The 26,832-nt window shown below is 40.8% G+C and overlaps 3 protein-coding genes across 5 annotated transcripts in view; 1 reads left to right on the forward strand and 2 right to left on the reverse strand.

Moving 5' to 3' along the window:
- Positions 1-265: 265 nt before the first annotated feature.
- f13a1b (coagulation factor XIII, A1 polypeptide b) lies at positions 266-17,548 on the reverse strand. 3 transcript variants are annotated; one of them, XM_020619712.1, is made up of 16 exons: positions 17,446-17,548; positions 13,731-13,856; positions 7,491-7,714; positions 6,433-6,621; positions 5,657-5,905; positions 5,439-5,557; positions 5,254-5,361; positions 4,867-5,041; positions 4,290-4,428; positions 3,648-3,751; positions 3,283-3,371; positions 3,006-3,159; positions 2,052-2,327; positions 1,594-1,754; positions 1,164-1,300; positions 266-896 (listed from the first exon to the last, which is right to left on the reverse strand). In XM_020619712.1, the coding sequence occupies exons 3-16, from the start codon at positions 7,675-7,677 to the stop codon at positions 755-757; spliced, it is 2,229 nt and encodes a 742-aa protein (XP_020475368.1). In that variant the 5' UTR covers positions 7,678-7,714; positions 13,731-13,856; positions 17,446-17,548; the 3' UTR covers positions 266-754. The 3 variants fall into 3 exon arrangements, with proteins under 3 accessions (XP_020475368.1, XP_020475369.1, XP_020475370.1); XM_020619713.1 differs by lacking the exon at positions 17,446-17,548 and adding an exon at positions 14,150-14,220; XM_020619714.1 differs by lacking the exons at positions 13,731-13,856; positions 17,446-17,548 and adding an exon at positions 10,881-10,966.
- On the forward strand, positions 14,946-22,253 carry LOC109971448 (trichohyalin-like). Its single transcript, XM_020619716.1, is given in 4 exon segments — positions 14,946-15,107; positions 15,407-15,667; positions 15,670-16,224; positions 17,461-22,253. Coding segments are annotated over 4 exon segments (5,658 nt in total). The 5' UTR covers positions 14,946-15,058.
- Positions 22,254-22,547: 294 nt separating this feature from the next.
- LOC109971447 (AP-5 complex subunit sigma-1-like) overlaps positions 22,548-26,832 on the reverse strand; it is a 19,994-nt gene continuing 15,709 nt past the window's right edge. The window contains exons 2-3 of the mRNA XM_020619715.1: positions 24,918-25,172; positions 22,548-22,608 (exon numbers count right to left, since the gene is read on the reverse strand). Coding sequence (XP_020475371.1) covers positions 22,573-22,608; positions 24,918-25,172 — 291 coding nt within the window. The 3' untranslated portion in view covers positions 22,548-22,572. The remainder of the gene's footprint in view (positions 22,609-24,917; positions 25,173-26,832) is intronic.

Genomic DNA, 26,832 nt, shown 5'->3' on the forward strand with positions numbered 1-26,832 from the left:
ATTAGATGATGCACTTTTTCCGGATTTTGAGACAGAGAATGATTCATTTGCTTCATTGATGAAGGGATTGGATTTGTTTTGAAAGTCATAGTTTCTGTACAAATTTAAGCATTAATAAAACATTTTCAAATCATTAATGGGTGTCACTATAATGTTTTGGACTTGGTTTCTAATGAAGTAATGATGGAATATGACCATTTCACCACTGACTAACAAACATGGAGACTTAATAGACAACACTGTCACAAAAGTATGCAGTTGTTAATTTTTTTTATTTGGGTGTTGACTGTTTTTCGACAAAAAATGGGGGGAAACTGATTATATCGCTATAAAGAAATACTTTGCTCAAATAGAAACATTAATACTAAAATGAAACATAGCATTTAAATCAATTGTTCATACAGAATTATGCTGCTTTATTAGTGTCTGAAATTTTAGTCTGTTACTCACTAGTGTGAAATATTGAATTATATAGCCAGTAGTGAATGCGGGAATGTGGATGTGATTTCAGAGACACACTGTGTACTTTTGAATACATTTTTTTTATCATTAATATAAAAGGTTTTCCCAAAACATACTTTTTCATAAAAAAAACAGAAGTCTGAGATGACATTGACACTTCTGTTCTAAATGCTGAAGCTACTGGATACCTGTTAAACAGTTATATACCAACAGTTACATATAAGTACGCACACATTTATGCTAAAGTGTAGCCAGATTAGTGATGGTGGCACCAGTGGTCCTGCAGCAATCCTCAAGGCTCGATGGTGACCGACGCCTGGCCGTACACCTGCCTGAGAGCAGGACAGTCCAGAGTAGCAATCACCCTGGTGGAGCCAGACCTCTGTGGGATGAAAAACTCGGTCCAGATCAAAGAGGAGCCTGCTGCAATTATACTGAAACCAGAAGGGTCAGCGTTACATACCAGGAGGCTTATTTTACAGCCATTATTGGTTTTAAATGATAGTCAGAGAGGTCAAAAGTATTGAATCAAGATAAGACACAATATTTTGAAATTGGATACCACCCTAGTACCTCATGAGCTGGAATTTGTGACATAAAAGAAGTCATTTCACACCCCCTTTGCAAGAGAACATTTGTAAGTAGTGAACAACAGTTCAACAGTACAACATAAAACACCTATTTATTCTGGTTGAGCTCACCGGTAATATTTAAACTTGGGCAGCATGACCCCAGGTCCTTCCATGCGAATGTAGACGTCCTCCAGGCTAAAGGAGAAGAGGTTTGTAAACTGCACAGTCGCCAACATCTCATCATTCACTTTGCCTCCCCCAGACACCTGAAGTACACACAGGATATACATTCTAAACCAAACAGTGTTTGTTAGTGTAGCAGTCAAGTTAATGTGACATTTTCTTGTTTGGCTTTCAATAATGTTTATGAAAATGGATGCCATGAGTGTGACTGTAGAAAGTGTAATTCTTTATACAGTAAATAAAGTGGTAGTTAGACTGTAGAAAGTGTCATTCTTTATACAGTAAATAAAGTGGTAGAAGTGAGTTATTGCATTTGATTCCATGCAAAATGGAATAAAATGCCAAATTTCAAATATTCTCAAGAATCATTTCAGACCTCGACGATCAGTTTGGGATTGTGCAGGGTAATGACTTTCATGGCAGTGACAATCTGACCAGTCTCCTTGATCTTCCCAGTCGCGATGAAGTGAAGGTTGGCCTGTTCCACCAGATGTTTCATGTAGAGTTTTGCTTGGACAGCCACCAACTCAGTCACAGCTGCAGAACACAAAATACAATACTGCTCTCTCTGCATTTGGTCTTTTCATTCTTTTACTTGCATGAGTAATATTTTGAATCTAAAGCACATGCAAAAAATGTTCAGATTCTAAGCTTTATAAGATAAAGGACTGAGCAGTGAGTGTTTTCCTGTGTTGACTTATAGTAGTTTTAATGATGTCCAATCATTTGTAAGAGTTCTCACATATTCTAAACAGTGTAGTGTATGTTTGTTGGTTATGCTGTAAGGATTTTGTTTGATTATGACACAAATAAATTCACAAGTTGCTTTCTCACCTTTGTTGGGCTCAATCATCACCTTGGGAGTCCTGAACAGGAACTCAGAGCTGCTGACTCCAGTGTAATACATCACGCTCCCGCTGATGTAGGCGTCCAGAGTGCGCTGCTGGTCACTTCGGTTTACAAACTCCAGGCTCAGCTCAAAGTCGTCACCCACACTGATCTCGAGAGTTGGCAGGACCAGATCCACGTCAGGCAGAGGAGGGTTGGACTTCTCTCTTTGGCAGCCGTACTCCTCTGCTTTTTCTAGTACAGTCCGCTCCTCTGTGCTCCCTGGGTTACATGATTAAAATAAATTTGTGTGTTTGTACATTTCTGAAATTTAAAAGGAGAATGTCAGTGTTTTTCTTTCCTGATTTTCATACTGTATTTAGAAATACTAGGACTTTTTCTTTGCTTGAAAGGAAACTATCCTCTGTCCCCAGTAACAAATTGCCCAGTGTTGTAGTATTGTGATTCTTTTAGAACTGCCAGCTCTGGTAAAAGTCAAGCCAGAATCATGCTAACTGGAGCTGAGGGCCCAAATTTAAACCCCAGGATCCTTGCTATATCTGGCAGCCACACCAGAACACAGCTGACCATGCCAGCACTCAGCCACTTTCATTCCAGTTTAATTTACCACCTGACATTTCTGCACAGTATTAAAACATTTTGACTTAGGAACTCCTTGATAATCCATCACAGTAAACAAGAAGTTACTGTACCTTAACAAATGTTGTTATTGTGAAACCATGTGCAAGATAAATGTTTCATGTACATATTTGAAGTTATGCTCAGATACAGAAGATTGGCTCATTCCTTTGTAATTATTCGTCTTACACTTATTGTCACAGAAGTTTATATAAAACAGGCCATTTTGTGTATTTGTTTAAATCAGAAGGCTGCTGCAGAGACAAAGTGCTTCTGCCCACTTCTTGAACACAATGATTTGTGTTGGATGGAGTCACTGACCTTCAGAAAACTTGTACTGATTGGTGATGTCGCGGCGGGTCACATCCCCAGGAGTTTTGGTCAAAACCAGGCGGCCTACGTGACTCCGGTTCACTTGCACTGGTTTCATGGTCCCGTCTTTCCCCCGGGAATGAAACACCACATCGCTGTTGACCTGTTGTGGAAAAGACAGTGAGTCTCCCCAAAGCTCAAGATACACAATCACTGTGGCATTGCAGATGATAAACTAAACTCTTTACCAAAAATGACACTGAAATAATAAAATAGAAAAACTCACCTCAGCAAACACAAAGGCAGCATCAAAAGGGAAACATATCTGCCCATGTTTGATAGCCTGGACTGATGCAGGGCCACATCTGTACATGCCTTGAAGGATAATGGAGGAAGAGATTAAGTATTAATGTTCCATATTGACTTTGATCCAGACTCAGAACAGCTGTCCATTCATTACAGTGCAGTTATTTATAGAATATACAGTACAATAGCATTGGTTCACTGGTGTCTGGGATTACACTGAAAATAATTGGACTAATAATTAATATATGTCACAATAACCCATAACCTATTATTATTTTTTATTCTTTTTTTAAATTAATTTTGAATGTACAAAGCCAGCAGTTATTTCATACTATTACTATTTACCATCGCTGGTCTCCTGTGGTGTTGCATCCACAATCTGCCAGCCTCCAAAGCCAGGTGGGAGGTCTGGTCTGGTCATGTAGCACTCATTCCAGCAGTGATAGTTCCTGAACAACAGCAAATGTTATTTCAAACATCATTAGAGATGTGATGAATTATGATATATCTTGAAGTTCTGGTCTGAAGATGGCACCAGAGCAAAGCTTGTGTAATTTGTGTAAATGTAGAAAAGTTCATCCTCTGAGGAACATGAATGTGCTGAATAAATTTCATTGCAAACTGCAGTTTAGATTTTGATATTCCCTTTAAACAAGTCGAAATTTTGGCCTGATGGGTAAGAACAGGGAGTCACAAAAGATATAAGAATTCATCCACTGGGGATCATGAACGTTCACCTGAGATTTCATTAAAATGTTGCCATTCATTTTTAAATAACCTTCTCATAGATCAGAGTATTAGTGAAGTGGAAATTGTGGTGCTAATGTGACCAAACTCACTAGGAATCAGCTTCTACGGGCCATGAATAGGTTAATATGACCACAAAGTTATGTTGTTTTTCTGTGAATAAAAATGTTTAATAGTACCATTGTGATAGGCTACTTCAGAAATGGGACAAAAATGTAGATGTCAGTGAAGCTGTGGTACCAGATGGAATCCTTGGTGCGACGGCGGTCGATCCTGCCGTTCTCCTCCAAGATGATATCAGTCTTCAGGTTTCCATCATTGTCATGGGCAGAGAAGTAGTTGGTAACAACCCGGGCTGGGATGCCCAGACAGCGCAGGACTGGGACACAGGGCCACAACATTTAATGACAAACAAAGACAGGGTTAAAAGTCTGAGTAGTGAATGGAAAGGAGAACCGAGAGCTCATAAAGAGCCAGAAGGAAGAGTTAGTACATTCAACATGGCTGCCATATGGTGTACTGTTTCATCTGAACACCTGAAATAACAAGTTCCCAGCTGAATGAAATCACCCAAAACATCCAAGTATAATATTCTGTAAATGGTGAGAAAAGGGTGCAGTTATGTTTCCTTCCCTATCTCGTTGCACTTAGGAAGCACAGAAGTCAACCTTCATGAAAGGAAAACGGTTGTTTGTTTGTGGGACAAATACTTCAGGAATTTCCAAATGTGTAGGTTTAGTCAGGGGAACATTTTTACCAACTACTTGGAAAAAAATGTAAAAATGTTTAGATTCTTTAGATCCATTCAAGATCTCACAGGTGTTGAAGACAGCAGCGTAGACCCAGCACTGAGCATAGCGGACAGGCATCTTGCTTTTGGCATAGGTGAGCAGGATCTCTGTGCTGCCAGTCCAGGAAGTGGGTGCCACTCCGTAGGTGTAGTCACCGCTCCAGTTACCCACTAACACACCATCATCATCGCGAGAATTCAGCTGAATAGAAAAACAAACAACAGATTTTAGACATCTATTGTTCTGAAGAAACACAGCACAGTAGTATGCAGCTGTCATAATTAAGCATAGGACAGTGATTTAGAAGCAACCACTAACATAATTCTGTTCAGTTTGACTGCATTCTAAAAACATATGCCTGGATATACTGCAGTTTCATGTGTTTTAGAGGATGTCCATATATATTTTCTCACCATAGCAGAGGCCTGTCTGGTCACTTTAATGGGGTCTCCTCTGTTGGTGATGGGCATCTCAGACCTGTCCAAGATGTACAAACAGGCATCCAGGACTCCATAGTTGAACTAGCAAAAAGAAACTTGTGTCAGAAAGTTTAACTGGTAAACAGGTCTTGGCAGCAGTCAGTCAGTGTTTCTACCACCTGTCCAAAGTTCCAGTTTCTCTCGGCGATGTCTTCGTAGGCACCGTGGTAGACAATCCCCATCTCAGCCATCACACACTCCTTCCTCTCTTCTTCATCATCCAGAAACACAGCGTCATCTGAGGGAAGACAGCGGGTCATGTGTAACAACAGCCAGACCACTGTGTTGCATCTTGTGGTTCAATATAAAAAGTCATGGCTGTGGGGTCTAAACAAACCTGCCACCCAGGGGTTGAAGAGGATGTAAAGGTCTCGGCTATTATCCCGTTTGGTCCTGCGGATGCCAAAGGGTGTCACCACAGCAACATACATGTGGTACTTCCCCACAATGCAGTTTGCTGCAGGAGTGATGCCCATGGTGATCATGTTGTCTGATTTGTTTGTGATGCGGCCTGCCCAGGAGCTCTGACGCTGTTTAGTGGTTGTGACAGGAATGTAGGTGCCCTTGCTGTACTGAGGGCTGGAGCCTGGCAAACAGAGAGCATTGGCAGATTTATGCAAATGAAAACATCTGGCTAGACACTGCATGTAATCTTCCTACAATAAATGAAATATCAGATTTATTAAGAGACAGGACAGAGTGCTAAATTTAGCTTTGATCAAAAAATACCACTCAAGATAAACAATATACTAACAGTGATCCCAGTAATGAACGCTCTGCGTTCTGAGTAAATGGTTCCACAGGATTCATAATGTGAATCTAAGATGGCACCCAATACTAGGTGAGAGAGAAATGGTATTTCAATTTTCTGTATGTCCTGCACATGTGGTGAATTGACAATAAAATCTTTGAACCCTGAACAACTGCTCTTGACATAAACTAGTTTCCATACATTGAGAAGAAGAGTAGGAAACTGATTAACTGTATTTTCTTGTCTTGAAGTCCTTCAAACTCTTAAAAAGTAAAACAGCATTTCCATAACTCATGAAGTTTATAACAAATGATTGGTTTCTACAGGTTGGAAAATATCTCTTCATAATGTGCTGGGCTCACCGATGACAAACTCCAAAGCAAACTTGTCTTCAGCAGGCTTGTATGGACGGTCGAAGGTGATCTTGACCTGGAACTCTTGTCCTCTGCGGACGATAAGGAAGTCTGAGTTGTACATCGCGGTGTGGTGTTCTATCTTGTTGCTCTCATTGGGATGTTTCATCATGTCCACCTCCGAGATGTCAAGAAACTCTGAATGGACAGAGAATGGAATGGATCTCCATGAGGTTTGATGGACAGGCAGAACCTGAGCCACAGAGCAAATGACCTGAATTTCTAATCATGTTGTTTGTTTCTGATTTTTAAATACACTGAAATTCCCATTCAGATTTCATATGCTCATGCACCTAAGAGTTTCTGTTTACAAGAGGATGGTTTACATAAAATTCTTTTACCATGTTTACACCTCATAAAATGCAGAAAGTGAACAAAAAATAATCAGAAAACATGCAAATGTGCAACAAAGTCAATAAAAAAAAGAATGGTTTAAATAGAGTGTGAAACCTTTATTTAACTGCAACATACTACCTACTCCCTAACATCACACCAGAGGGAGAGCAGAGGCCAGACTAAGCTGCACAATTAACATATTTGCCCCTGCTCTAAGAGAGTCTACAGACAATGCATTCATAAATTCCTGTCACATCTGCTGCTCTTTGACAATAATACAGCCGGATGTGCAGTGACAAGCTGCAGGCCTGCTCTTTGACAATAATATAGCCGGATGTGCAGTGACAAGCTGCAGGAAGTGAGTAGAATTTATCCTGTTTGGACGTCATTCATGTGTCAATCATGTGTCAATCATGTGCAAAAGCTACTGGAGAAAGGACTTTATCTTCTCCAGCCCAGACCCACTGTGACATCTGTCTTCTGTTCTGCTCATTTTTGTCATGCATCTCTTGTTCTTTGTGACTATCTTCAATTCTGCTTTTTTGATTGAGAAACAACTGGGTTTTGTCCATTAGCATATTTTATTGCATGTGCTTTCTTTTTCCTTTTGAAGCCAAATTACACACATACTGTCCATACACATTGAAGGCACCACAATGCTCCTCCCTCACCAGTCAGAGGTGGATATCCTCTTGGGCCCGGTGCACCAAAGTACTCAATCTCAGGGATGTCTATAGTGTCAGAGTTGGAGTTGGCGATGGGGTCTGACGTGCGGCCACGGTTCGTCACCTTGGGAGGGGGTCCGCTGGGAGCAGGGGGTGCAGGAGAGGGAGTCGGGGTAGCACTTTGATCAGACATGGTGATGATAGTTCAGGGTGTGTGGTCTGTCACAGGACTGGAACAGAAGGAGAGAGAAAAGGGCTTTCAACACAGTGTTTAATACAGAGTAAGACGTAGGTGAATCTGATGCATGTTTAATCAAATGCAGCCTCCTTGAATTTGGTGTATAAAACATGCTTGTACACTTGTTTTTGTGGTTTGTCTGTGACTAAATTCCTATCATTATTCGTGAATGGTGGGAGAGCTGCTTTCATGCTCATCTGCTTTACATCTGTGGAAAAAGTGGGAACATGCCTGAGTATGTACATGAGAGAAAATGTTTCCTTGTTACCTTTTTTCATGAAGGAAAGTTGTTCAAAATAAAATTGCTGTTAAAGTAAAGCAAGAGAAAATAGCAGTTTGCAAATGATGCTGCTTTAAAAATTGTCATTAAAAGACAATGTGCAACTGACAAACAGTCCTTCTCGTTGATGGAGTCACAGTGGTTCTCTTTTGTATGATGTCATTTTATTATGAACAATAAAAAATGTCCTCCTGCACATTAAATTTACTTAAGAAATTCTGTTGCTTTAGAGTTGTATTAACAGGGCGTGCACATAAGTTGTTACTATTTAACTGATGCACTGATAAAAACTGATGAGAAACATCATTGCAAAATGTAACTTCTTTACTATTTTGAGGTACTTTATTGAAGTATTTCCACTTTCTGTACATTATACACCCACTCCACTTGATTTTAAAAACAAGCTGTGGTCTTTAGTAACTACCTTTTACAGAAGGTTTTACATACAAAGCATAATGATGTATTGTTTTAGAGAATTTACAAATGATTAAATGTGCCATTCCCCAACTAACTACAACAAATAGAGTACCACAAAGTTTATGCATCAGTTAGAATAATTGTGTAGTATAACAACTTTTAGTCTTTTACTTTTCATACATTTTCTGATGGTACTTCTATTCTTAAGCAAAAGGTTGAATTCAGGAGTTTTAGTAGCTTGTGACAGTAGTAGTAGTAGTTTTTTTACTTGTAAAAATATTTTTAGACTGTGGTATTGATCATTTTCTTTAAGGAATGCACCTGATACACATAGCACTTTCACCTAGTGCTTTTATGTGCCAGCTCATTTGTCACCTTGGCCTGCAGATGTCTCTGTGGCACTGCTGAGTAAAACAGAGCTTTCACTGTGCTAAATTATGACTCACGGAGCCAAACCTCATCCCAAACTTCTTGCCCAGCACATACCCACATTATGCAACAGTGAGCCTTATTCTTAGGCAGGTGGCTTGTACCACAAACCTGACACAGTGCGCACCCTACTAATGGTTAAATCAGTCTTACCACATACTTATATATGGCAACAACGCCATGTGTCCCTGACGTGCCGTAGCAGCCCACCCCGCCTCTTGGAAGCTGGTTTAAGGTAGACCCCGTATAGATCGAAGAGTTGATGTAATTCTGTTTTTTTTGCATGTTTTGTGTGTTTCTTGAGTCACACTGACTACACTGAATATAGATCAAAGAGTTGATGTAATTTTGGTTCTTTTGCATGTTTTGTGGGTTTCTTGAGTCACACTGACTACACTGACGGTCTCTGTTACACTGAATTGATGTGTTCACAGCCAGAGCTGAATCCTCCAGGTTGTTTAGATACCACATTGGTCAGTTAGGTTTCACTTTATTTGTTCTCACCTTTATAGACACACTATACTATGAGTATATTAATTACTTAATCATGAATAGACTTTTTCACTTGTGCAACACCCACTATTACAGTTGCTACTACTACTACTGCTTGTACTGTACAAGTACCCTATGCAGTCATATTGAGCATTGTCATTAGAGAAGCTGTAACCACTGTTTTTTGGAAATTTTGGCTTTAAAAATTACTTTAATTCATAGATTTTTTGCTGATTAACTTTCTGTCATCAACTAATCAATTAAAAGACTTCTTCCATCTCGAAATATCAAATTTAATTAATTGTTACCACTGCTTCTACCTGACATTCTAGTATTGCTTGGGCTTGGTATTATTCTTGCTGCTGTAATTCATCATATTGTTGCATATTAGACTACCAGATGTGTGAGATGGACTAACCGGTTATACCCTAGACAATTGTATCCCATGTGGTAGTCCTAATTTTAATGTCACATCACACAAATGTGGATATTTGTACAGCACTCTGTCTCTAAAATTCCTGCCATTTACACTCAGTTTTGGAGGTGTTAAAGTTAAACCAAATAAAATTTATGAAAGTATTATCAAAGTATTGTTCCAAAGAGTCAAAAGTGAAAGTACACATTATAAACAATGGACCCTTGCATTATTATTACTAACGCATGAGCACAAATGCTGCATTTTAATGTTGTACCTGATCCACAGTATCTAGTAACTGTGCAATAGCTGTAAAGCATATGCAGCGGGGTAAAAAGCACAATAGTACAAACGTAAAATTCTACTTAAGTCGAGGCAGTTGGCAGTACAGCAGTGTGAAAATCAGTACAAATCTTTTAAAACATTTTCAACACAGAGTGACAAATGCACCCACATGCTGTTACACAACCTTGGCAAATGCTGACACAGGAGAAACATGCAAGTTGATTTAATTTTAGAACGGAGCCTTTTTGTGCTCACCATAAAAATCTCCATAAACCCCATAAATTACCCCGGAAAAACACAAGTTAAACATATCATACATATGGTATAGTTTTGGAGGCCAAAAATATACATATCAGCCTTCACCAGTGCAGCTTCTGCTGTACAACCTGTTCGGTGAGTTTTAAAGTAACATGTTAAAAAAATATTTTACAGTAACAGTACTATAATGAATATTAATATTAATACTCAGCTTATGACCACTCCGTTATTAGCTTTATTTTCTGTTGGAATATAATGCAGTCCAGTAACCAAACTTTAGGTCAAAGAAACATGCACCAAAAATAGGAACTGCCATAACATGACTCATAATAATGCACAATAGGCTTTGTTAAAAGTTACTTAGAGCCTGTTTCAGAGATTGCACAAGAATGTAGAACTGTGTAAATGATTCTCACATGTACATTATTTCCCATCTTCACATCTGGAAGGTATAAAAAAAACAAAGTGACCAAGCTGCTGAGGAATTTAGCTGCAACAAAACAGTTGCATCAAAGCAGATCTTTTACTTACAAATGCAACCTCGGTATCTGTAAAGTAAGTTTCAGTACAGAGTGGACACACCTCAGATAAAGCTGGAGAGAGAAGCTGCTGTCGGCTGGAGTTGAGCTGCTGCTGGTGCTGCCCCGTCTGGGAGTCTTCTGGCTTCTACTTATAAACCCTACAGGGGTGAGGAAGTGCTTCATGTGGGTGTAACTGGTCAGTATAACTTGTGAGCAGAATGTGGAATCTACCATCTGTGTACAACCCACAGCTGGATGAAGACAGATAAAGTCACTGACTAAGCCAGTCACACTCAGGAAGTTTCTGCTCTGCAGCCTTCAGAGGGGACACAGTTGGATATAGTACATGCATCTTCATCTGCTAGTGGTTAATAATACACAATTAAATGTTCCAAAGAACAGGTGAGCATTCCTATGGATACTCAGTGTTCAAGGTAAATAATGTCTGGCCTATCATTTGGCCCCAGAGAGAGGTATCAGGCTAAATCCTCAGCGCCTCATAACAAGCAACACCATTACTCAACAATAACCTATCCTTAAATACACATCCAGTGATTTCATAGACATAAAAATGCAGGCCATCCTGTTGACTAAAACCCACTGGTACATTATATACACAGTGGCTGTCAGTTTTATCTCTGTGCAGTCACACTAGTCTTCATGGTGCCAAGAAACATCAGAAGACATAATCATGCTAAGCTCCTTTCTGCCCTCTCCTCGCTGTCCTACCAATATTAGATCAACCAGAAGGAAAATATACCAAAACAAACACCTCTGAATAAAATATCTGTATAGTTTCAGCAAGTACATTTACTTATGTACTTTTCAGGTATCTGTACTTTGAGTATTGTCTGCTACTTCACACTTCATCACATTTCAGAGAAAAATATTGTACTTTGTACTCACTACATTGATTTCATACTTTAGTTGCTTTTCAGAAAGAGGTTAATTAAACAAAATACAGTATAATCACAAGATTTATTGATCCTTGGTATAAAATCCACAAGCTACCCAGCAGTAATTCAAATTATAAACATAATTAAATTAATTATGAGGTAGATAAAATCAGCTCCTGCTTTACCAGCTGCAACATTAAATGTGATGTACACAATAATATGTCAGTAATTATAATTGAATAATATGATGTACATCATACTGTGCCATTTTGCATAATGAGTGCTTTTACTTTTGGTATATTTTCTGCTAATATTTTTGTACTTTTACCTAAGTAACAGTTTGAATGCAAGACTTTTACTTGTAACAGAGTATTTTTACATTGTGGCATTGCTACTTTTACTTAAGTAAACAATCTAAGTACTTCTTCCACCACCGATTGTCAGCAACATTAATATAAGTTTAATATGATACATTATTACTGCTGGGAAAGAGAAGATCAGATCAATCCATATAGATTTCTACACATCTTTATGTTTCACTGTTTTGATAAATTCACCACTCTGATCAATACTGAAGTATTGCAAAAACTATTAAATGGGTTGCAATGAAAAAACATGGCTGATTCACTGACTTCTATTCTAGAGCTGTCGTTGAGTCAAAGTTTATTTTGTCCTGTTCACTGGTTTATGAACAAATAGTGCCTATGAAACTACTACTCATCAGCCTCAGCTGTATTTCACATTTTGTACTATTTTGGAAATGTTATAATGTTAACACACAAAACTAAGAAGGTGAACATTACGTGCTAAACACCAGCCTGTCAGCGTAGTACACAAACTACAGCCTCCCAGTGCTCCGATGTTTGTTCTTATTGTTGTTAGTGGGTCTACCATAAATTTTATTTTAGGTTGGAGGGTTCAAAAGGTTTCCTGTAACCTGTAATGATTAAATTTAGCATCGCAAGTTATCCATATTTATCTTGCATATTTATCAAGCGCTGCCTGATGTCTATTTCAGCGTGTTTGTATCAGCAATATTTATTTAGGTAGCATTTATTTTTATTTGTAGTATTGCTCATTTTCAGGGTTTTAATGCTGCCTCTCCTGTCACAGGTGTGGCTGATGTGATGGATGTCCACTCACTTTTCATGGTGATGTGGTTTGGGGTGGCAATGCTTTACTGTACTACTGCGGTGGTTTTATTTCAAGCCTTGGTCTTGGTTTGTGTTACTGTTTCCACAAATAGGATACACTCAACACTCAACCAGTGGGTGTTATGGTTTGACTGTTTGCTCTGTGTTCTTCTCTTGTTTGTTTGTTAGGGTTTTAGTTTTTGTTCTTAACACTGCAAATAGCAGTTATGCAAGAAGTCCCCCACACACTAAATGACAAGACACCCCAGAACAACACAACACCCCTATTAACAGGATGTGTGCCTTTTAAATGACAAGACACCCCAGAATGACACATCACCCCTATTAACAGGATGTGTGCCTTTGAAACGTGTAACAACTCATTGCTGAAAAATACATCTATTCCCCATTTCCAAAAGTAGCATTTATCTTCTTGATTAACCAGTTAATTTCAGGGGCAAACTACTCAGTAAATGCAGATACAAATTTATAAGTTACATTAAAAAGAACAACTGTATGCTTCGTGGTAGAATTTTTTGGGGCTGTTTTTTATTCATGACGTGGCATCTTTTAGATAGTGGGCATCATACAGTATTTGCTGCTGTAGGGATTCCAAAGTAATTCATTTGACATTTACAAAAAGCAGCACATGTGTGAAAAGGCATTCATCATGGTAATATTCAGGAAATACTTAAGAGACCTCAAAACAGCTCTGCTCGGGTTAATGGTACCAAATCAATATGACTGATTCAGTCTTTTCCACAAACAGGGTTTGTTTTTATTAACCCTGAGCAGTGCTGAAGGAAATGGTGAATCATAAAAGACGTGGTCTAATGTGTGTGTGTGTGTGTGTGTGTGTGTGTGTGATTGCATGGCACTCACAGGACATAACATCATGCTGTACCATGAACGCAGCCAGGGACGCCACACACTAATGGCGTGGTGACAGCAGGCGGCTCCGACCATAAGCGTGATGAAACGATACTGGCTCTTCACACAATACGGCAACTGTTCGAAAATAAACACATCTGCATTTCAGGTTTTGATGAATTACAGCTGAGACATTAATCAATCATTAGCTGCTCGGTTCTGTACTTTTTGGTGTTGACTTAGAGTATTCTACTTATAAGGGGAAAACCAAACTGATGTAATAAGGTCCAACCACAGGCATCATACTGTAGAAAGGTTTGACATTAATCATTTCTATTAATAAAATGTGTGGATTTTAAAAAGCAACCTTGCACTACATCATTTTAAACACTTTCACCATGCAGTTTAGGCAACTGGCAAAACAATCTCACCACAAAGTCCATGGACCTCTAGATATCACGTGATCTTCATCAACTTCTTGTCCTTTTTGGTTTGAATGTTGAGTTTCAAAGCCTCAGTGCTGAGCTTGGAAATATCACATCACACCTTTAAAGTGATGTCGTAGTGAGATTTGTCAACTGTTATTTCTGAGAATTACGACTAATTACTGTTTTTCTCTTCCTCATTTTACACATTAACTCTCAGTTTGTATAGTATTTGAAAACTGATACCTTGTACCTAGTCTTTACCAAATTCAGTCTGCTCTGATGTTGTCTTTTAAACTGTACTGTGGACAACATAATTTCAGACAGGAACTCGTTACTACAAAGCCAAGCTCACGCTATCACGTTGCTTGTGGGTAGAGGAAGCAGACATGCCACACATTTACCACAGTACAGCATCTGTCAGTAATGAGCTTTGCAGCTCTCATCATGAAGCCTGCATGTGTGTCTCGCACATGTTCTGTACAATGTACGCAGCCGTGTGTCTCGTATGCACGCACATGTTCTGTACAATGTACGCAGCACGCATGAATGAATCTTTGCAACTGTATGCAAAATGCATGTGTGCATCAGTGTTTAGTCTGCATGTCACATTTGCAAAACCAAATGTGTGTGTGTGTGTGTGTGTGTGTGTGTGTGTGTGTGTGTGTGTGTGTATGTTAATGTGTCACAAAAGGGAACCATGGCACACATCTCTTCACTTCCTGTTGTCTATGAGAGCAACTTAGAAAACCACAGGTGGGTCACATGACCTGCCAAGTCTTCCACTTTGTGTGTTTAAGTTTGTTGTACATGAAATTCATGTAATGATGCTGAAGAAACTCTTCCCATAAAAGGCATGCAGCAATCAAAAAGAGGAAGAGGAAGGACAAGAGGAAGAAGGTGGACGGAGAGGTGATGGACGTGACAGAGCAGAACTGCAGTCTAGTTACGGTGGCGAATGGTGGTGAGTCTGTTGAGCTCTTACACTCTTTGTTTATTTAACTTCTATAAATTTGAAATAAGCTTGTAAAGACACACTTTAATCTAAAGCTAAAGCAATGTGGACAATAGAAGGTTGTATTTTCTGACAGCAAATTGTAGTTGTATGATCAGGTGTGTCATAATAAATATAGTATTTGCAAGCAAAGTATAAGAATCCAATTGCATTTCTTGAGGTAAAACAACAACAAAGAGTACATTCAAGTATAAAGCAGAGACTGGGTAACTGATTATTGTCCCACTTCTTTGTTTTGTGTCATTCAGCTTATCCTGTACGGTGGACTGAGGAAGCACTTCTCCCTTTCTTCACAGATGAGAGTCTGCAGGTCACCATGGACGCCCAACACCCTTCTGCCTCCCACAGCATTGCTCCTGCTCTCCCAGAACTTAGACTGGTCCTCCTGGGAAAGAAAGGAACTGGGAAAAGTGCAGCAGGCAACACCATCCTAGGAGGAGTAGGGGGGTTTGAGAGCGGGAAGCCTACAGAGGAGTGTGTGAAAAGGCGAGCCGATGTGGCGGGGGGGAAAGGGTGGACACCCCTGGGTGGGAGTGGTACTACCCACTGAACAGCACCCCGAACTGGGTAAGGAGAGAAACTTTACGGAGTGTGTCACTTTGTCCTCCTGGACCTCACGCTGTGCTCCTGGTGGTTCGTTCCTGCGCTTCAGTGACAGAGCGCTACATCGAGGAGATAGAGGAGCACCTGGAGCCACTGGGAAAAGGAGTTTGGAAGCATATCATGCTGCTGTTCACCAGAGGAGACGAACTGGGCCTGATGTCCATGGAGCAACGAATCCTGACGAGTGGGCCAGCGCTCCAGAAACTGCTCCGGAAGTGTGGGAACAGATACCATGTTGTGAACAATCGAAGTAAAGGAGATGGGACACAGGTTAAAGAGCTGATAAGGAAGCTGGAGCAGATGGTGGGAGGGAAGAAGGAGGGAGGAAATCACCTAGAGATGAATAATACAGTTCTGTTAGGTCTGGAGGCAGACGGGAAGAGGAGAGCCAGAGAAAGGAGGAAGAAGCAAAGACAGATGGAGGCACAGATGCAAAGAGGGACCATCAAAGCTGCTCTAATGAGTGAGTTCTTCAGACTGTTTAATTTATAAGAAGTCTCAAGTCCTTTCAAGCACACAAAATCATTTCAGTTCATAATAAGGCACAGAAAGTGTTCAGTGCCACATTTTCCAGAACATGGTGAATGCATTGGAAAATACTGTAATACCAGATCAAATGGGTGACACTAATTTGAAAGGGAAGCTCTACTCATTGCTTTGGGCTTATTGCTTTGGTTTCACTGGACAGTTCCTTTATTTTTGAGGTTAAATTATCAAGAATGACAGTTTGACTTTTATTCATTACGTGACTAAGAACACAGTGATGGTAATGCTGCTCTTTGCCTGCTGAAGGTGTAAACAGTTCACTAACATGTTAGCCACAATAAATTCTAAGCTGTGTAGCTATCTGTCTGCTTGTTTCCCACCCTAATCACCAAACAGCTGATACAGGTACTGCTGAACTCTGCAGCTTTACAAAGCTTTGCCTCACTGTTTTGGTCTTATGGCTCAAACATTTGTTGTATGATTGCTGTATGTTTCCTTGACTATAGGCAGCTACTTAAATCATGAAATTTCAGTTAAACCCACTTCTTGCCCAGCACCAAAAAATAGACAAAGTCAAATATCTTGGATGAATATTGCACTTGCTTTTGTTCAATTATTTGCTAAACGCATGATCCAAAACAACCATATAAACCATTGAAGTGAGGGTAGTTTAGTCAGCTTGTTTTGAGTGTTTCTGTCACCTAGTGGCAAAAAGTTAATGCAGCTTCAACATGACCTTCCTTTATTTCAACACAGATGGGTGACAAATTAAAGAAGAACCCATCAATAAGTGTCTCGGTAAGGTTTTGGGCCACTACATGCCACTAGAACAGCTTCAGTGCACCTTGGCATTGACTCTCCAAGTCTCTGAACTCCACTGGAAGGATGAACTCCATTCTTCCAACAGATACTCCCTCATGTGGTGTTTTGATGATAGTGGTGGGAACACTGTCTAACACATCACTCTAAAATCTCCCATAGGTGCTCAGTTTGGTTGAGATCTGCTGACTGTAAAGGCCACAGCATATGATTCACATCATATTCATACACATCAAAATGTTCAGTGACCCCTTGTGCCCTGTGGGTGGAGGCACTTGTCGTCCTGGAAGGGAAACTCATTCAAGTTTTTCCTTTAATTTGTCACCTGTCTGTGATATTGTGATAGTAGCACACAGTAAAAAAATAACAGTTTCTGTACCTTTCTCCTGACCAGGCGATGGTCCTCAGGGTGCCGAATTAGATGCCCACCAATCCTTCTCCAAGGCTCCCCGACGTCTACCTGAGGTCAGACTCATTCTCCTTGGTGAGCGGGAAACTGGTAAGAGTTCTGCCGCAAATACCATCCTTGGCCAAATGGGCTTCTTCCAAGTGGGTGTGGTAACAGATGAGTGCATCCGTCAGCAAGCGGAGGTGGCCGTGCGGCTGGTGACTGTGGTAGACACACCGGGCTGGGAGGCAGGTGTGGCGGGTGTTACACCTGAGAGAGTGAAGAGAGAAATTGTTGGTAGTGTGGCCCTCTGCCCTCCAGGGCCCCATGCACTCCTCCTGACTCTAAGGGTGGACACGCTGGTACAGGTGGGACATATAAGGGAACACCTGGAGCTTTTTGGTGAGGGTGTATGGAGACACACACTCCTGCTGTTCACCCATGCCGATCAGCTTCGAGAGGGGGTGGATATTGAGCAGTATATCCAGAGTGGAGGCAGGGACATGCAGTGGCTGCTGGAGAAGTGCAGGGGCAGGCATCATGTCATCAGCAGCGTAGATGGAGGAAAAGGAAGCAGAGGCTCCACTACGGTGACAGAGCTCCTGGAAAAGGTGGAAAAGATGGCGACAATGAACAGGTCTGAGGCTTTCTCTAGTCTGGTTCAGGAGGTCAGAGATCTGAGCCAACAACGGAATGAAAAGTTCAACCAGCGCCTGAAGGAGATGGGAGATAAGATCATTCGTCAGGAGGCGGAGTTGAAGAATATGAGAGAGAGGGAGATGAAGAGCATCAGGTGGTTTTTTGATAGAAAAAAGAAGGTGAAATCACCCGGGAAGGCGGACATTCAAAGAGAAGAAGAGGAGGATGAGGACAGGAGATTTGGTGAAAGGAAAAATGATATTGGAGAGCTGGAGGAGAGGATGAGATGGCTGACAGAGGATAAAGAGAGAGAAATTCAGGATCTGAGCACAGAAAATGACAGGATGCATGTAGCACTAAAGCAAAGTAATAAAGAAAGGGACGAGGTGATGCTCAAACTGGAGCTAAGAGATAGAGAGATCGAGGAGCTGAAAGAAAGAACTGACGAGCAGCAACTGAAGCTTCTCAACCTTGAACGTGCAGGTGTAGAAAATGAACATGAGAGAAAACAGAGGGAGGCTGTAATTAGAACAAAAATGCAAGAGTGGAGGGACGAAGTAAAGAAACTGGAGGAATCTATAGAGCTGCACAAGAAAGAGAAAGCAGAGTGGATGGCAAAAGCTGATCATTTAAAAGCTAAAATAGATGAGACTAAAAGACACTATGATGATGTTCTCAAGAGAAAAGAAGAAGAAAAAGACAGAGATATGACAGAGATGGAACAAAAACTAAAAAAAGAGATGCACATAAAACTGCTTGAAAAAGACAAAGAGCTGGAAGAACTGAGAAATAAAGCCTTGGATGAAAAGCAGATAACTCTCAATAACATAAAGCAACATGAAAAAGATTGGGAAAGAAAAGTTGCAGAAATTAAATCACAACACAAGCAAGAGCTAGAGAGAAAAATGCAGGAGAAAGAAAGAGAGATCCAAGACATGAAACTGCAGCACCAGGAAGAAATGGCCATAAAAATCAGTGAAACAGAAGAAATGATTGAGACTATGAAAATTCAACATCAAGAGAAACTAGACCAAAAGTTGAAAGAAAAAGCAGATGATATGCAAAGGGTCAAACAACAGCATGACACAGACATAAGGGACATACAGCAAGAAAGACAAAGAGAGATTGCAGAGCTGAAAGAGCATTTTAGAAAAGAAAATAAGAAACATACGGAAGCAGCGAAGAAAGAGTTAACAGGGCTGGAACAAAAGCACCTTGTCAAAATAGAAGAAAACATGCTAGAAAATGAAAAAGACAAGGAAAAGATTTATCTAAACCATAAAAAAGACATGGCACAAAAGATGCAAGAGGCAGACGAAGAAAAAGAAGCATTAAAACGGCAGCATCAGGAAGAAATGGCAAGAAAGATAAACGAAATGGAAAAACTGATGGAGGCAAGGGGGGTTGAACACCAGGAAGAAATGAACAGAAAAGTGAAAGAAAAGGAAGAAGAGGTAGGAAGAGTTCAACAACAGTTCACTAAAAAAATAAGTGACATAGAGCAAGAAAGACTAAAAGAGACTAAAAAGCTGAAAGAACAGTTCGCAAAGGAAATAGAGAGAGAGTCACAGAGAAGACAAACAGAGATAAAAGAATTACAGCAAAAGTGTGCTGCCCAAATAAAAGAAAAAGTGCTAGAAAGTGAAAAAGAGAAGGAAATGATTACTCAAAATAATGAAAAGTACATTTTGGAACAACTACAAGAGAGAGACAGGCTGACAGAGGAGTTAAAGCATCAGCACGTTAAAGAAATTGAAGAAAAAAGGCAAGAATGGAAAAAGGAAAAAGAAAGATACAAGAAAGAAATGGAGGAAAGGGTGGATGAAAAGGAAAATGAGATTAGGGAGATGAAACTAAAGGTCAAAGAACTCAGCAACAAGCTGCTACAAAGGGAAGTGAAAGAAATAGATCATTTAAATTACAAAACAGAAATGGAGCAATCACTTGAAGAAAAAGAAAGAGAAGTGGAAGAGATAAAAGAACATTTTAAACAACTAGAACAAACCCTGCGACAGACAGAGGAGAAAGGAGAAAGAGATCAATTAAATCACAAAAAACAGATGGCGCAAAAACTGCAAGAAAACGAACGAGCAATAAAAAAGTTGAACCAGCATATAAAGGATATCGATGAAATTCTGCAAAGAAAAGACGAAGAGAGAGGGGAAATCATTCTAAGCCAAAAGAAAGAGGCAGAGCGACGACTGCAAGACATGGAGAGAGAGATGGAGGGGGTGAAACAACAGCTTTTAAATGAATTGGAGAGAAAAATAAAAGAAAAAGAAACAGAGATCCAAAGTATTACACAGCAGGCTGACTCCAGGGAGGTGAGATGGAAGGAAGAGCAGAAGAAGAAGGACGAGAAAGGACAAAATGAGATGAACAGACTGATAGAAATCATTGACAAGAAAACTAAAGAAATAACAGAAGCACAGTGTCTCCTTGCACAGAGAGACAGTGAGATTGAGGAGGCAAAAAAGACATGTGCAAACTTCTTAAAAGACATTGAAGCGCTTAAAGAAAGCAATAAAAACCAGGCCTCCAGTATTACTGAAATACAAAAGCATCACACAGAGCAGGAAAGAAAAAAAGATGCTGAAATGATGGAAAAGCTGCAAGAGAAAGAAGTGGAGCTCAACCACCTGAGACAGAGAGACACAGAAAATGAAATGGAGATTGTCCAACTGAGGCTGACCATGGAGCAAACAAAGTCAGAACTGAAGGAGCTCACAAGCAAAATGGAAAAGGAAATGTCAAGCATGATCCAGGAATATGAAAAGGAGATTACAAGACGAAACCAGAGCCTACAATCAGTTGCAAAGGAGAAGGATGACGCTATAAGTTGTTTGGAAGAAGAAAGTCGGCAAAGTATCGCGGACATCACCAAGAAATATGAGAAAAGTCAAAAGAGGGCTGAGGAGCTGCAGGAGCAAATGGAAAATCTGAAAATTAAGTTTGAATCACTGAAGGACAGTGAAGAGGAAGTTAGGATATACCTCAGAAGATACGAAGAGCAGGTAAAGAGCAAAGAATCTGAAATCCACAGTGCTCTTAAAGAGAAAGATCTGGAGGTCAGGGCATTAAAGGGGGCAAATGACAAACTACAAGTAGAGATAGAAAGGATGAAAAAGAAAGAAGATGAGGCAGAAACACGGATGGGTGAGCTGAGAGAGCATTTTGAGAGACAGTTGATGGAGAAACAGCACGAGTTCAGAATTAGGGCTGAGGAGACTGACAAGAAATTCTTAGAAAGAGAAAAAAAAATAGGGGAAAGGGAGCAGGATGTGAGCAGAAACATAGAAGAGCTGAGCAAAAGAGGATATCACCTGGATGCAAAACAGAAAGAGCTTGATGAAAAGGAGGTAGAGCTTGAAAGTAAGGAAAAAGAACTTAGAAAACTGGAAACGACTCTAGAAATGCAGCAAAAAGAACAAGAGAAAAATGACAAATATCAGCAAGATGTGAAAATTAGAGCACAAAATATTGAGAAAAAGGAAAGGGAGCTGGATAGTTTGCTCAGAGCTCTGGAGGGCAAACAGGAGGAGTTAAACTCCCTTGGTCATGATCTTCAGAATAAGGTAAAAGGGCTGAAAAACCAAGGAAAAGAACTAAAAAACAGGGAGCACTACTTAAAAACTGAAGAGCAGGAGTTGCTCAACTGGAAGTCAGAGTTGCAGATGCGAAATGAGCATGTAACTTCCACAACTCAGCAGCTAGATGAGATGGGGCGAGATCTGGCTTTGCTAAAGGAAGAACTTCACAATAAAGAGAGAAACTTAAAGATCTTTTTTAAAAAACTGAACAAATGGGAGCAGAGTCTCATAGCCCGAGAGGCAGAGATGCTTAAAAAAGAGCAGAGAGATTTAGAGAAAGGACATGAGGTTGACAACAACATGAGAGTGAATGTTTTCAGTCTGGAAGCAGGAGACAACGTCCATTCAGTGTTCCAAGAGGTCACTGACAGAAGGGAAGGGAGAGGAGAGTCAGATGAAGGTGAAACTGCAAACAATAGGGAGGATCAGATGACAAAAACAGCATCATCAGCCACAGAGAGCAATAACTGTCAGCATGAAACACTAGAGATGGCAGAGGAAAAGGAAGGGATGAGAGGAACAGGAGGAGAGACAAGGAAGAATAAAGACAGAGAGGACAGAGAAAAGTAAACGGTCATTAGGGATTTCATGTTGTTATCTCCAAGTCAGGGTTACAGAAGCTCAAATAACACTCTCCTGGGTCAGATTTGAGAGTGACGGTGTTAGGGGAGTCTTAGTCGTCTCGCTCACCAGCTGGAGTCACCATCCTGGGTGGAGACACGTCCAAACTTGATGGATCTACCTTCAGGTCCTGGAGAGGTCAGATAGCCGGGAGAAGCCTTGCAGTTGCAGAGCCCTTAGGTTTGAGGTGGAGAGATGGACCAGATCCAGAAAACGCAGCGCAAAGGAAAGGCATTCTCGACGGCATCTCCTGGTGTCACCCAGGACCTCACATCGTCCTCCTGCTTCTGCCGGCCTTCTTAACCTGCACTCAGAAGTACAGAAGAGCATTGGAGGAGCACATCAGTTTGCTCGGGGAAGAGATTTGGCAGCGCACATTGGTGTTGTTCACATGGGGGGAAACTTTAGGGGTGAGCGCAGAGCAGCACATCCTCAGGAACGGGGAATTAATAGAGCTTATAGAGAGATGTGGTGGCAGGTATCATGTGCTGACCAGGAAGAGAGGCAACTCTATGCCTGAAGGATTGTTTGAGAAGATTGAGGATATGGTGGCTTTGAACAAGGGAGAGCAGCTTTTGGTGTAGAACTGTGAATTAAACTACAAATGTACAAGATACTGTTTATTATCATATCATATGAATGTCTTTGATTAAATGTAATTATTGGTGGAAGAAGTGCTCAGATCCTTTATTAACTGCATGTCAGAGTACCAGTATCACAATGCAAAACTATTCCTACTGCAAGTAAAACTATTGCATTTTAAGTAAAAGTAGTTCCTAACCTCATGTCATATACTGTCCAAAAAAAAAAAAAGCGAGATTGTGAGGTGATTAATTAAACAGAAAAAAGAAGAACAAAGTTGGCTACACCTTTGCTTTTTATTATACTGGGTACTTTTACCTCTTTGCACCTTGAACATCTACTATGTTTACTGTAAATAAACCCATTTGAGAAGCTAGTCTTTGGTGGAACTGCTACTAAGTCACAGACATCTGAAACATGAACACAGGCCCAGACATCTTGGTAAGGGGTCACACAACCAAGTTTAATCTGGATCAGCACATTGTATTTTATAAATGTATTGTGTTTTTTAACATGAAAACTTAATCTGAACACCATCAAATAAATGTAGTGGAGTAAAAAGTGCAATATTTGCTCTGAAACATGATAGAAAAGAATCATAACATAGTAGAACATTGAAAAATCTAAAGCCAAAGTGCCTCAAAATTAAGCTGCTCACCTAATTTAACAACCTGCTCATCAAACAATCCATATAAATATTAATTAGCAAGCAAGCTGGTGCAAATCCAGAGGAAGTCAAACGTCTAATGAAGTTGACTTACTACACACAACGCAAACAAGTCAATCAGGGGAAAAATATAAAATACCTCCAGGAAGAGTGGCCATTGTGGTTCAATGAACTTGGCATGGAAGTTCACTTTGGAGAAGTATAGACTGTAACAAAGTTTAAAGTGATGAGGGGTGAACTGTGTGGTTGCTCTGAAGACGTCAAAGAGATGGTGCTGCTTCTGCGCTGTCCTACTTTGATGAGAAGAAAGAAGCTATGTTCTGTTACGTGGAGGACACATGGCTGTCAGGGGACGTACAGATGGGCCAAGTTCACTTGACTCCCACCATTGTTGTGTGTGGTAAGTTAACATTTTTTGGTTTTTTATTTCTCTCATTTCTGACTGCACACTTTCATATAGCACATTGTTTTGTGTTACTGTATGCTCTGAAGGGTAGGTCAGTTGGCATTAAAAGGCCTTGCATTTCTCTTTTCAAAACCTGCACATACACTGATTCCTGTATTGATGATAAGCAAAAAAAAAACACCAAGTTGCTTCAGAAAGTAATCATACCCCTTCACTTTTTCTATATTTTACTGTTGTGTAAATTTTTTTAAACTTAAAAATAGTGCAATTTTTGCCCATCAAGCTACACATAATTTATAATGAGAAAGTGAACACCTTTTTTTAAAAAATCTGCTAATTATACAGTGTTTCCCCTATAAAATGCCCAGAGAGTTTAATTTTGTCATGATCACAGACTCCTCTAAATGCTGTTTCACAAACTCCAGACTGTGGCTTCTATCAAAATGTTCTTCTATAAAGTCCTGATCGATCGAGGCTTACTGAGACGGTCATCCTTCTGCTATGTTCTACTGTCTCTTCAGAGGAGTTGTGAAGCTTTGTTTGTGACTTCAGGGTCGGGGTGTGTTGATCTTTTTTGTTGTTGTTGTTCATTACTTTTTTATTTTTAGGACGATCCTGTTATTCTTCAAGACAGTTCATGCTGAGTGTGGATCGAAACATTGTACAGGACAACATCTCCTCCTTCGTTTCTGCCCTGTGCATGATGTTTGGGAGCTATTATTGCTTCAACATCCATTACCCATCAGAGCTGGCATCTACGCTGGAGTTTCTGAAGAGGTGTGTCTTTGTAATGGCTTTATCCAATAGCACGGCCGAAACGCTCAGAGGGACCAACCCCATGCTGCCACTTGAAGCTGCCATTGCACAGAGTTTCCCTGTGCACCTCTTACAGAATGTACCAAAAACAATGAATCCACTTCTTGAAAATGAAATGCACTCTGTTTAGGGCTGAACTCACCTCACTCCCCTGCTCCAGGCAGTGTCGGGTCAAATTGCGGAGGGTTCCCTCGGCCAGCAGCAGGTTCTCGTGGGGCTCACAAACCAGCGTGAAGCCCAGACTCTGGACTCCAAGCCACAGAGTGCTCATCTCCTCAGAGAAGGGGTCTCCAGCTCTCAGATGGTGCACCGCTGTCGGCCTCCTGCAGGGCAGAGTCTCCTCACCCGGCACCAGCTCCACCAGCAGCCGACCAGAGGACACTCCTGGGACACTGGCCTAAAGAAAGACATGGACAGAATCATCCAACAGATTTTTAGCTTTAAAAATGTCATACACAATATCTAGTCAATATTTTAAATGATGTCTTAAGATGTAATATTTTGTCTGAAAAACAAGGAACAGTGGGGGCACTATAGCAGAGGACAGGAGAGGGCGCTGCTGTTCTAGCACAGAGTTTCTACAGGTAGTCAAAGAGCTGCTGCAAAAAACATAAGATGTTTACATCATCCTCACTAATCCCAAGTGTATAAAGAGGACGCACTGTGGTAGAAAATGAATAGACAACTACTTTGAAATTTGATTTAATGAAGTCGTTTATCAAGAAAATGTGAAACATCCTCTTGTTCCAGTTTCTCAGTGTGGTCATTTGTCAAACATACACCGGCAAATGACAGATGTTCCCTCATGTGGTGTTTTGATGATGGTGGTGGAGACGATGTCTAACACGTCGCTCCAACATCTGCAACTGGGCTGAGACCTGGTGGCTGGGAAGGCCAGGGCATCTGGTTCACATCATGGTCATCCTCATCAGACCAGTCAGCGACCCCTGGTATCCTGTGGACGGGGGCTCTGTCATCCTGGAGGAGACCACTCAGTTAACCAGGCCTTTCCCTTAGCTTGTCACCTGTCTGTATAGCAGCATCTTCATGTTGCACCTAGTTGTGGATGAGCTAATTAAATATTTCAAGTCAAGTCTTTATTGTCATTATGCATAGCATAACAAATTTTTTTCTGGCAGCTCTCAGCTTAAAAGACAGACACTTTGTTTACATAACACACAATTGTATAAGTCAGTATAAAAATATGAACAAATAAAAAGGGATGTATGGGACCTAATCAGGTCAGCAGCATGTCAGCAGCAAAAGAGTGTAGTAACATTATAAGGTGCAGCTCAGTGCAAATCTCAGGCTGTAGGAGGGGGTGTGAGCATGGGTGTGTGTCTGTCCATAGGGGGGAGGTTGTGTGTGTGACTGGGGGTTAGGGGGGTGATTGATTTCACAGCTCTGGGGAAGAAGCTCAGTCAGTTTGTTTTAGTCTTTATATTCCTGTACCTTTTCCTGGAGGGAAGAGGCACAAACAGACTGTTGCCTGGGTGGGTGGGGTCTGCAGCAATCCGTCTGGCCCTCCTCTGGATCCGGTCAGTGTATAGTGAGTCCAGATCCAGAAGAGGACTCCCTACGATGCCCTGAGCTGTTCTCACCATCCGGGTCAAGTCCTTTCTGTCCTGTGCAGTGCAGCTCCCGTACCACACCGTCACACTGAGACAGAGGATGCTCTCTACTGTCGCTCTGTAGAAGTTTGGGAGCCACTGCGAGGAGAGACCAGGGAGCATACATTGTCTTCTTGGACCTCCTATAATCCACAATGACCTCTTTAGTCTTGCTGGTGTTCAGGACAAGATTGTTCTCTGAACACCACTTTGTCAGGTGCTGGATCTCCTCTGTAGTGTGAGTCTCATCATTGTCTGAGATGAGACCCACTATGGTGGTGTCGTCTGCGAACTTCACTACTGTGTTTGTGGGGTGAATGGCATCACAGTGATGGGTAAACAGAGTGAAGAGAACTGGGCTGAGCACACAGCCCTGTGGTGTGCCTGTGTTCAGGACCAGTGTGGATGATGTGCAGCTTCCGATTCTCACCACTTGAGGCCTGTTAG

Source organism: Monopterus albus, unplaced genomic scaffold, assembly GCF_001952655.1.
Source record: "Monopterus albus unplaced genomic scaffold, M_albus_1.0 scaffold225.1, whole genome shotgun sequence".
In the NCBI taxonomy this organism is placed as follows: domain Eukaryota; kingdom Metazoa; phylum Chordata; class Actinopteri; order Synbranchiformes; family Synbranchidae; genus Monopterus; species Monopterus albus.